At 43.8% G+C, this 12,111-nt stretch overlaps 1 protein-coding gene across 1 annotated transcript in view; it reads left to right on the forward strand.

Annotated features, from left to right (window-relative positions):
• The window catches only part of LOC140198073 (collagen alpha-1(V) chain-like), a 269,358-nt gene that overhangs the window by 238,135 nt on the left and 19,112 nt on the right, over positions 1–12,111 (forward strand). Inside the window, exons 57-60 of the mRNA XM_072258945.1 lie at positions 4,427–4,480; positions 6,713–6,766; positions 8,430–8,537; positions 10,407–10,460. Coding sequence (XP_072115046.1) covers positions 4,427–4,480; positions 6,713–6,766; positions 8,430–8,537; positions 10,407–10,460 — 270 coding nt within the window. The remainder of the gene's footprint in view (positions 1–4,426; positions 4,481–6,712; positions 6,767–8,429; positions 8,538–10,406; positions 10,461–12,111) is intronic.

Consider the following 12,111-nt stretch of genomic DNA (forward strand, 5'->3'; position numbering starts at 1 on the left):
TCTTCTTTCAGTTAGTCCTGACGAAGGGTCTCTACCCGAAATGCCGACTGTACCTCTTCCTAGAGATGCTGTCTGGCCTGCTGCGTTCACCAGCAACTTTTATGTGTGTTGTGTGCAATTACTTTAATGGATGTGGTATATTTGGATTTTCAGAAGGCCTTTGACAAGATGCCACATAGGAGGCTGCATAGCAAGATAAGAGCCCGTGGAATTACAGGGAAGTTACTAGCATGGGTGGAGCATTAGTTGATCGCAGAAAGCAGAGAGTGGGAATAAAAAAACTCCTATTCTGGCTGGCTGCTGGGTACCAATGGAGTTGCACAGGGGTCAGTTTTGGGACTGCTGCTTTTTACGATATATGTTAATGATCTGGTCTATGGGGTTAATGGATTTGTGGCTAAATTTGCCGATGATACAAAGGTAGGTGCAGGAGCGGGTAGTGTTGAGGAAACAGAGAGCCTGCAGAAAGACTTAGATTGTTTAGGAGAATGGGCAAAGAAGTGGCAAATAAAATACAATGTTGGAAAGTGTATAGTCATGCACCTTGGTGGAAGAAATAAATGGGTAGAATATTACTTAGATGGAGAGAGAATTCAAAATGCAGAGATGCACAGGGACTTGGGAGTCCTTGTGCAGGATACCCTAAAGGTTAACCTCCAGGTTGAATCGGTGGTGAAAAAGGTAATTGCAATGTTGGCATTCATTTCTAGAAGTATAGAATATAAGAGCAGGAATGTGATGTTGTGGCTCTACAAGGCACTCGTGAGACAACACTTGGGGTATTGTGTGCAGTTTTGGGCTCCTTATTGTAGAAAGGATATACTAACATTGGAGAGAGTTCAGAGGAGATTCATGAGAATGATTCCAGGAATGAAAGGGTTATGGTATGAGGAACGTCTGGCGGCTCTTGGGCTGTATTCACTGGAGTTCAGGAGAATGAGGGGGGATCTCATAGAAACATTGCAAATGTTAAAATGCCTGAACAGATTAGATATGGCAAAGTTATTTCCCATTGCAGGGAAGTCTAGGACAAGAGGGCACGACCTCAGGATTGAAGGACGTTCATTTAGAACAGAGGTGTGGAGAAATTACTTTAGTCAGAAGGTGGAAAATCTGTGAAATTTGTTGCCACAAGTGGCTGTGGAGGCCAAGTCATTGGGTGCACTGAAGATAGACAGGTTCTTGATTAGCTGGGGCATCAAGGGGTATGGGGAGAAGACAGGGGAATGAGGATGACTGGAAGAATTGGATCAGCCACGACTGAATGGCCGAGCAGACTCAATTGGCCAAGTGACCTACTTCTGCTCCTATAACTTATGGTCTTATGGTCTTAACCCAGAGGGGGAAGGGTTGAAACTCACTACCCAAAGGCTGGGGAAGGCAGAGTCCTTATGATATTTAGAAAGCATTTGGATATGCCTGGCACTGTTGTACTTAATTAAGCTGGGGAACAGAAATTGCTGAATAGGTGAGATGACTTTTCTTTGCTCAGTGTGTCAAGAGTCCTTGCTTCTGCTGTAAATTTCCGCAATTTCAGAAGTCTACCTTTTTCCTTTTCACAGCCTTTCAAACGTTATCACCTTACAATTAATCTCGTAAACTGATGGTGCAACATGCAAATTGCCGGAGGAACTCAATGGATCAGGCAGCATTTATAGAAGGGAATGGACAGTCAAGGTTTCAGGTCAAGACCCATGTTCAGGAAACTGGGTTAAGATGTTGCAGAAAAATGTTTGCTGATTCTCACTGCTAAGGATCACAGCTTTAGTATTTCTGCCAGAATTGAGAATTCCCAAAGCTTCAATCAACTGGTCGCTAGCATTTGTACAAATATGTTCTGTTTGTTGACATTGCACAGATCATGCAGTGAATAATAGCTAGTCTGGGTTGTGTCTGCATTGGTCTCAGGGTGCATTGTGTTAAGTTTTAATCATTTGCATTTAAAAATAATTTTTTTCCTTCAGTTCTTTAAAAATTTAAAATGGTGAATTCTAGGTTTTGAATAGTTTTTAAAGCTTCAATTAGTTTCTGAGGTTTTCAGTATTTAAACCCTATTAATAATCAGCTGAATGTGATGTCAAAGGTCCTTGTAGTTACTTTGTAAGTAGAGTTTCTTCCCACCATTGTCCACTAGCTCTCTGTGATCCATGTCCATCACAGATGGGTTTATATGGCTGTTCCACTAACTGTGGGACATGCTCTTGTAGAAGTACCTCATTAAGTTTCATGAGAATTGAGGGAAGACATTTGGTCCATTGTCTCCATTATGGCCAACTACGTACTCCAGATTAATCTGGTTCCCATCACTTGGCCCTTTGATTTTAAGATCTCCAAACTCTCATGTTTTTTTTTATATGGTCTTGGTTTCCATTAGTCTTTCAGGCAGTAAGTTCCTTTATCATTATTGATGTGGACTTTAGTGCCCAAAGGCCTCCAGGGATAGGCAGCATCAAACTGTCAACATCTATCTTTTGCACTCTCCCCGCCTTTGAATCATATCAATGAGCATCTAGAATTAGATTTCACCTTTTCAATGGCTCATATGTATGTCCTCATTGAATGGTTTCCCTCTGTCTGCTGCGATAATGGTGTACCTATACAGTATGTAGCTAAATCATCTCGGTGCCTCATAAAATGAGCCTTGCCCTTACTTGCAACATCTGCTTCCAGATTAAGTCCCGGTGTTCTTCAGGGGCCAGTGATGAGTATGGCCAGCTAACGTGTTTGGCAAGTTTACCTTCGTTGGTCAGGGCACTGAGTACAGGAGATGGGCTGTGGAGGAAATTGATAAGGCCACATCTGTGCAGTTCTGATCACTCTGCAGAGTGTTCAAAATGGATTTATGAAGATGTTGCTGGGATTGGAGGGCTTGCATTATAAGGAGAAAGTGTATAAGATTGGACATTTTTGCTGGAGTATGGAAGGGTCTGAAAGATGTTATTATATATAAAATCATGAGGAGAATACAAAAGGTGCATGATCACAGTCTTTTTCCCAGGGTAGGGGAGTCCAAAATTAGACAACATAAGTTTAAGGTAACAGAGGATAACTTACAAGGGACCTGGGAGCAAACTTTTCTCACAGAGGGCGGTGGGTTTTAGAACATAGAATAGTACAGCACAGTACAGGCCCTTTGGCCCATGATGTTGTGCCGACCCTCAGGCCCTGCCTCCCATATAACCCCCCACCTTAAATTCCTCCATATACCTGTCTAGTAATCTCTTAAACTTCACTAGTGTATCTGCCTCCACCACTGACTCAGGCAGAGCATTCCACGCACCAACCACTCTCTGAGTAGAAAACCTTCCTCTAATATCCCCCTTGAACTTCCCACCCCTTACCTTAAAGCCATGTCCTCTTGTATTGGGCAGTGGTGCCCTGGGGAAGAGACGTTGGCTATCCACTCTATCTATTCCTCTTATTATCTTGTACACCTCTATCATGTCTCCTCTCATCCCCCTTCTCTCCAAAGAGTAAAGCCCTAGCTCCCTTAATCTCTGATTATAATGCATACTCTCTAAACCAGGCAGCATCCAGGTAAATCTCCTCTGTACCCTTTCCAATGCTTCCGCATCCTTCCTATAGTGAGGCAACCAGAACTGGACACAGTACTCCAAGTGTGGCCTAACCAGAGTTTTACAGAGCTGCATCATTACATCTGCCAGAAGTAGTAGAACAGTCAGGTATAATTACAATATCTATAGGATATTTGGCCAGTTACTTGGAGAGAAGGATACTGGGCAAGTACAAGCAAATTGACTAGCTCAGTTGGGCATCTTAGTCAGCAAGGATGAGTTGTGCCAAATGGCCCATTTACACCGTACATAACTAAATATAGTTACTACATAACTATGGCCTGTCCCACTAATTTAGAATGCTCAGAGCAGACCTTATCCAAATGTTATCTCCTCCCCATCTCTTATTCACCTCCATCCCACATTCTTACCCTCTCTCTATCTCTTTCTCTCATACATTCTCCACCTTTCTCCCTCACAGCTTCTTCTCTCTCACACTTACCCTCTCTCTACCCTCCTCTCTCACCCTCTTGCTTGTTCCCTGTCTTATCCTATTTTTTCATCTCTCTCTCTATCTCTCTTTATCTCTATTCCTCTTTCCTTCATTCTGACACTCTTCCCCTCACTCACCACCTCAGTCACTTTCTCTCCGCAATCTCCCCTTCTTTTAACCTTTCTCTCTTTCCCTTTACCACCTCTCTCTCACACACACATTTTACCACCTTTTTCTCTGTTGCTTTTTACCACCTTTCTTTTTCTCTTTCCTTCTCTCCCTCTTTCCAAAATATTTCCCCCTCCCTTCCTTTTTATTTCTCTTTCTCTCTCCCTTTCTCCCTCTCCCTTCTTACCTAGTTCTGTGTTGTGAGTTCTGAGCCCATCGATACTAATGCCTCTACCTCTCTTTCTCACAGGGTGAACAAGGAACCCCTGGAGTCCCAGGACAAGTCGGCCCTCCTGGCCCAATGGTAGGTGAACCTTGGAGACTTCTCAGTTTTGGCTGCCATTGGTTGGAATGTAATTTAGGCAAGTCAAGCCAAGTCAAATTTGTTGTGATGTGCACAAAATGGAGAGGTACAAGTACAATGATAAAATTTACTTGCAGCAGCACCATCAAGGGCAGGAAGGCATAGACCTCGGACAATTGCAGCAGTACGTAAGATATACATGTTACAGGACAGTACAGGAAAAAGAAGACTGTGCAAAACAAGGCCTTAGTGCCAAAAATAAGACACAGTCAGAGACAAGTCCGTGGTGGTGCAAGAGATGGTCTGTAATGTTCCATTGCTGAGGTAGAATTGGTTCAAGAACTTAATAGTTATAGGAAAATGGCCATTCCTGAACCTGGTGGTGCATGTTCAGGCGTCTGTACCTCCTGCCCAATGGGAGCGGTGAGAAAAGGGCATATCCTGCATGGTAGGGATCCTTGATGATAGATGCTGCCTTCCTGTCAATTATATAATGGTGGGAAAAATTGTGCCCACGATGGATAAGACTCTACAGACTCCTGTGATTCTGTGCATTGGAATTGCTGTACCAGGTGGTGCAACCATTCAGGATATTTTGAACAGTGCATCTGTAAAAGTTTAACCTCAGGGTACTTGGTGATATTGCCCAGCAGAGACAATGGAAAGTGTCTGAGCACAGTCCGTGCTACTAAGTGAAATGAAGCATGGAGACCACTAACCATTGATATTTTTTGCACATTGGAGCACCTTAGTACTTGGACAGCCCCGAGCCCCCTGCACTCCAATAGCACTAACCACCCTGCCATCTCTCTGACACCTCCGCAGCACAAAACCTCCTATTACCCTGATAGCATCACCTACCCACCCACCCCACTGATATCTCCACTGGACCCCCTTGTCCAATCACATGTCAACTCCCCATTCCCTACAGAGACCTTCAATACTCTGGACAGCTCTAAGCCTTCCAATATTTCAACATCACTGAGCTACTGGGCACCTCCAACCTCACTGTAGCCCAAGTGGTCACTCAGGGATCACCAAACATCAACAATAGTAAGCCCCTTGATAGTTCAGGCATTTGTATTGTCTCCTTTTGCCTTGATCACACTGAGGCCCTAATATCCAGATCACTCTAAGTCTAACCATGTTGCCTTGAATAGATTCAGTCTCTAATGATCTTTCAGCACCAAAACCAAAACTGATCCATATCTCTCTCTTAGTGCAAAATGTCCATCACTGCATGGTATTTTGCTACTGAGAGAAAGGATGGGATGTAGGTTAATTAATTACTGTTGGAGAGCACCTTGCTTTTCTTTCATTGTTGGGTATCTGGATATCACTGGCACGGTCCATCCCTGAATGCCCTCAGCAGGAGGTGGATAGCTCTCCCCTTGAACAGCCGCAGTCGCACTCTTTGTGGTGGGACATACAGGCTCTTGACAGTGTGACGCTAAATGAGCAGCAATCTATTTCCATGTTGGGACGTTGTGTGACTTGGTGGTGGTGTCACCCTGCATCTGCTGCCCTCATACTTCTTGGTAGTAGAGGTGTCGGGTTTGGGAGGTGCTGTCGGAGGAGCTTGGGTGTGTTACTGAAGTGCATTTGTAGATGGTGCACATTGCACTCAGCAGAAGAGGGAGCAAACATTTAGGCAGATGAGTGGGTTCAAGTATCTTGAGTGTTCTTGTCTCATTGCAGCAGGGGGACAATATTCTGTAACACTCATAGCTTGTGAAGGTTTTGAGGTACCTGGAGATAAATCACATCCTGTAGCATGCCAGCTTCACGCAAAGTGTTGGAGGAACTCAGCAGGTCAGGCAACATTTATGGAGGGAAATGGACAGTCGATGTTGTAAGTTGAGGACCAGTGAAGGGTCGGGCCCTGAAGTGTCACTTGTCCACTTCCCTCCACAGATACTGTTTGACCAGTTCTTTCGTGTGTTGCTCCAGGTTCCAACATATGCAATCTCTGGTGTTGTTGGTTTCTGGTCAAGGATTGTTCTTGGTGCACAGGGTCAGGTGTCTGGGCAGAAAACAGAAATGGTCTTGTCAGGGATCCTGTTCCTATTGACAGCTACATTGTAACTGAAGTTTTGTGCTTCAGTGGCAGATCTGGAATAGAGTTCATGGTTGGGTTGTACATGACACACCTTTGTACTCCAGTGTTATTATTGTGCAATATACTGTGCTCTTCTATTTTTAATCCCATACTCTCTCCTCCACTGACTGTAGGGTCCTCCTGGTTTGCCGGGCTTGAAGGGAGATGGTGGTGTCAAGGGAGAGAAGGTACGACTTCCCATTGGACAGACTGTTCTTTTCTGGTTTCTACTTACGCTGCACCTAAACCTCAGACAATCATGCACTCACCAACTACAATGCCCCAGCCTCTTTCTTCATATCCACTGCAAAGGGGTATCAATATCAGTGAAATGGCAGAGGAAACCTTGCCCTCACTGCAAGGCAAGCTCCTCCACCTGCTCCCAGAGGGGAAGCAGGCCATCTTTGGTGGGCAGGAGTAGTAATCCTGAGAGAAATGGAGGTAATGAGGGGAGAGCAGAGCTGGGTGGTTCTGGCTTGTCAGCCAGATCCAACCTCAACCTCAATCTTGAATGGTAAGTGGTTTGGGCAGGTGACACTCAATCACTTCAAATGTCTTCTTCCACTGATCTCTTTCTGTGATCCTCAGAGATCTCTTGGAAGTTCCAACTATTCTTGAACTCAGGCTTTATATCACCGTGATTCCATGTGTGGTCATTTGCAACCTTGCTATCTGTGTGTGGGCCCAACACTTGGATCTCTGTCCAAGCCTCCAAGCCACTGATACATTGGCCAATCAACATTTGACTCAGAGGCTCCAATCAGCATACACTATGTGAATGATTGGTATTTATCTGCAGTTGTTTCTTTCTTTTCATTGAATTCAGCGATTGAATTCTGACTGAATTGCATAACTGGGATCTCCCACACTCAAATGAGTCACAGAGTCAAAAAGCACAGAAGCAGGCCCAGAATGTTCGTCAAGTATTCTTGCATCTGCAACTCACTACCAGAGGAGGTGATGCAATCAGATAGTCACTACCCTTAACAGACATTTAGACAGCTGCTGAAATAAGAAAGGTTTCTAATGGGGGCAAGTGGGAACAGTGTACATATCATGAGCCAATGAGCCTCTTTCTGTGTTGTTCAGCTCCATGATTCCATCTATTTATATTAATTCCATTTATTTACAATTTGTCCTTGCTTTTCTATGCGTTGATAATTGATGTGTTTGTCAAGATACTTTAAATGTAAGAGTCTTTGCTGCCACCATCCTTCGGCAGTTTATTTCAGTTTCCAACAACCCTCTCAGCAAGGGAATTCCTCTTCAGATCCCAAAGATCCCATCTCAGCCTCTTCCTCTTTACCATAAACCTGTGGAAAAGTCTTCTCTTAGGCACTATATACATGCTCCTCATAATTTTGATACCTCTATCACATCAACCATCAGTGTCCTCCACTGTAAGGAAAACAAACACTGCCTAACTAGTCTCTCCTCATAATGGAAACACTCCATCCCAGACAACATGCTGGTCCGTCTTCAGGACTCTGCACACACTCCAGTGCAATCTTATCCTCCTCTTGCCTTTACGTATTTCTGCATTTGTGATTCATCACAATTCCTCAGTGATGGACCTGACTCGTCCACCATTCATTCTCTCTATCTCTCTGTCTCTCTCTTTCTCTACCTCTGTTTGTCTGTCTATCTATTTGTCTCTGTATATCTTTCACTCTATCCTTTCCTTTCCTGTCACTGTCTCTCCATCTTTCTCTCTCTTATATATTTGATATGTTTGTGATTTGTACCATAGCTTTCTGTGACACTTTTCACAAACTCCCTGTGACCCTCTTCATTGGTTCTCTGTGGCTTTCGCTGGGACCCTTTAATTGAATGTGTGTGTTTCTCTTCCAGGGTCACCCTGGTCTCATTGGATTGATTGGACCTCCAGGCGAACAAGGGGAGAAGGGAGATCGAGGATCCCCTGGTCCACAGGGATCAGTTGGTCCGAAAGGAGACAACGTAATTACCTGCAGCCTTGATTATTTCCAGTATTTCAGTGGTAGCATATACCATTCATGATGTGAACTTGTAAAGTCATTCCCACTACCTACAGTACATCCTAGCCTATGCTGAGACAGTCTGTGTCTCTCCTAGTTTGTCCTATTGTCACTAAGGAAAGGAGAATGAATTTGCTTGATGATTGTGTACAGGTATGTCTGTTTGCTAGAGTCAACAACTCTGATGGTCAACTGTAACATCCAAGCAGAAAGCGTGTTGATTTCGTTGAGGTCAGTGAATGTCCCTTCAGTCAAAAATTAGGGTGCCAGACCTATATGACCATGATATCTCAGTAATCCATAATAAACACTATATTTGGTTCAGGATGTGCCATTCATAAATTAGGTATCTGAGGCATGAATAGTGGTATTGTAGCAGCAACAGTGACAGCAGTGAGGTGCTATTGTAGGGCTAATACAGTATCAACATTTGAAAGTTCCCATGCTTGACTCTTGTGGATATAAAGTTTACTTCGTGTGTGTCCAAATGTCCCATGAGAGGATTCCACCTGATTTCAGAAGCACCCCCTTCGCTCCCTGAAACATTGCCACATTGCTGAATGTGAAATGTGAAACAAAGCAGTCACATTTTGAAAAGTATTTTTTATATCCTGTAATTTACTCTTAGCCTGTTGCAGTGTTAATTGTACTGATGAGTACAAGTTTACAGACAAGCAAATAATCATTTTTATATTGTGATGTCAGTTCCCAGCCTAATTTTAGCATCAGTGAAAAGAAACTGAATTTAACAATTCAAGACATCTATCTTTTTGAATCCAAGGCCTCAATCTATGGGTTTCATCATATTGCTCCAGGCCCCTCCCACATCCCAATGACATGTGGATTGATAGGTTAATTGGTTACTTTAAATTGCCCCTCGAGTATAGCTGGGTGGGAAGTGAATCTGGATGGCATTAATGGACACATGTGAGGGAGCAAGCCACAGGAAATTAGACAAGGGATTGGGACTGAAAATAATGCTCAGGGAACAGGCGTAGACTCAATGAACTCCATCTGTGATATAAGGCAATGTGAGTATATGTTAGTCATAAAAAACACGAGAAAGTAGATATGTAACATATTGAGGATACCTCTGTTAATGTGTTTAAATCTTGAAGAGTTTTTAAACTCTATTGAAAATTAACAAAGTCACTAAGGTTTTTCATTTGATTTTGTTCTGCCTGCAGAGTGATAGACTTCCATTGACAGGCTTACAAACCCACACAGAACCTTGTACATTCAGCTTCATTTGTGCTTGAGGTTACATACTGCCCCAGGTTAGACCATTTATAGCTGGAAAAGAGTTCCTACCCAAATGGGTCTCTGTTCCTTAGAGTATAGATTGGACCAGTTCCTTGTGGTACAGATGTAGTTGTTTGTAACTTCAACACCACTAGGGTACAATACTGTGCCATTTCTGTATTGTGATGCAGTGTTTGAACTACTAATAATAAGAAGATGAGGTAATTACATCACCTGACTGTTACTAAAGTTTTGTGTACACCAGCTTTACAAGATATTTCAAGAGAAGCTGTATGAAAGGCAGGGATTGGATCTACAGTGAGGACCAAAAGAGAGAGGGAGAAGTTTAGAGTAGATTCTGAGAAGCCAGTGAGGTAATATCTCTAGCAGGGAGCATACAGGTTTGGAAGAGGGTAGAACTACGCACACGCTACACCACATTACCAAAGGTAAATTGAGAGGGGTGGAAAGAATTCAAGTTAATAGATGTATGGAAATATGTTTCCATGGAAATACCCTCTGTTACCTGGCAGTGGTGTCTCATTCAAAGAATCTCTCAGTTTTCTCATCATCTTCTCTTTGATCCTAGGGTATTGCTGGTGCCACTGGTCCCATAGGTCCTGCAGGCCCCCCTGGTTTACCGGTAAGCTTCACTGCTTGTGGTACTAGTCAGTTAATGTGTCAAGTGTCTGGGTGGTAGGAGCTCCCACACGGCAGGCTCCAGTGCCTAGTTTGTCAAAAATCCCGACTGCCAGAGTGGTGGGTTGAAGGTGGAGGGGTGTTGTGCGGGAGGTCAGAGTGTGTTCAGGGGTGGGGCATGTATTATTGGGTGATTGCCAGGATTAGGTACATGCCGTGAGTTTGGGGCACATTATTGTTTGGGGGTGTGTTTCTGGTTTGGGGTGCATTATTGGTTGGGAGTATGTTTCTGTTTGGGGCTACATTATTGGTTGGGCCGATGCCACAGGCTGAGTGTGTGCTGCCACTGAAGGCTTTGTGAGTCTCAGGCCCAATCCATCCAGTCAGTATTTTCTCATTTTACTAGTTACCTTCATGTCACCCAGACATTGCTGTACGGTTCTCAATCTTCACTTTGTCCACCACAGCTGACTCCCCCTCATTCGCTTTGTTTCAGATTGGCCAACTCCTACTCGTCATTGTAATTCTCCATCCCAGGTGACATCCTGGTGATTCTCCTCCACATAGCACGCTGTTACATACTTTCTCAAGTGTGCTGACCAGTTAGATGCAGTCTAACTAGTGTGTAACACAGCTCTTGCATAGCCTTTTGCCCACTGATTCACTAATGGACGTGGATCTCATATGCATTCTTAACCATCATGTCTACATGCCCTGTTACCTGCTGGGCATATCAGTATGCTCAGTAATATCCCTCTGTAACCCTTCTTTAACCTCTGCTCCCTGGAGTATGGGTTGGGTAGTTTCTTGAAAAACTGGTGCATTTGCCTGTAGTAATTCCCAGTATTGTGCTTTGGGGGTTATGAGGAGACGGAAAAAGACTAGCTGCTCCATTGGACTGTGATCGTAGTGCAAGGGATTCACAGAATGGTTGCAGCACTGCATGATGCTATTCAGCCCCTCAGCCCTATGCAAACACAGCCCACCTAGTCTCACTCACCTGCCCTTTCCCCAGAACTCAACAAAGTCCTTCCTTTCACATCTGTTTCCAGCATCTCTGAAAATTACAATTAAATCCATCTCCACTGCACTCTTGAGTGTGTACTCCTGATCCTAGCTGTGCCACTATGTAGCAAAGTTGTACTTGCTTTAACTCTTTTGATAATCACCATCATTCGCTGTCTCCAGTTCCTGACCCTCCCCCAGAGAGAACAGTCTCTCACTGTCCACTTTTCTATACTTGGAATATTATATCTGATCTCCCCAGACCCTAACCAATTCCAAGGAGAACAGCCCTGGCTTCTCCGGTCACTGAGGAAATATAAGTCCTTCATCCCTGGAATCATGTTGGTAGATCTCTTCTCTTGGCTGCCTGAAACCTTCATATCTTTCCCAAGGTGTTACACCCAGAACTCAACTCGATAATCTAGAAACAATCGAAAATCACGACTCAGGCTTTGTAGATCTCTAACCACATTCACTATGTTCAAAGGTTCACGATGATCTCTTTTTGTCTGTACTACATACCATTAGACTTCAGGCCTAGATCCCTAATGATTTTTTAACCATTTTCTCAACCTGTCCCACCACCTTCAGTGAAGTATCTGCTTCTATCCCTAGATCTCTCTGTTCATGCACCCTAGTTAGCTCTGTGG

The sequence above is a fragment of the Mobula birostris genome, chromosome 5, assembly GCF_030028105.1.
Source record: "Mobula birostris isolate sMobBir1 chromosome 5, sMobBir1.hap1, whole genome shotgun sequence".
Taxonomy (NCBI): Eukaryota; Metazoa; Chordata; class Chondrichthyes; order Myliobatiformes; family Myliobatidae; genus Mobula; species Mobula birostris.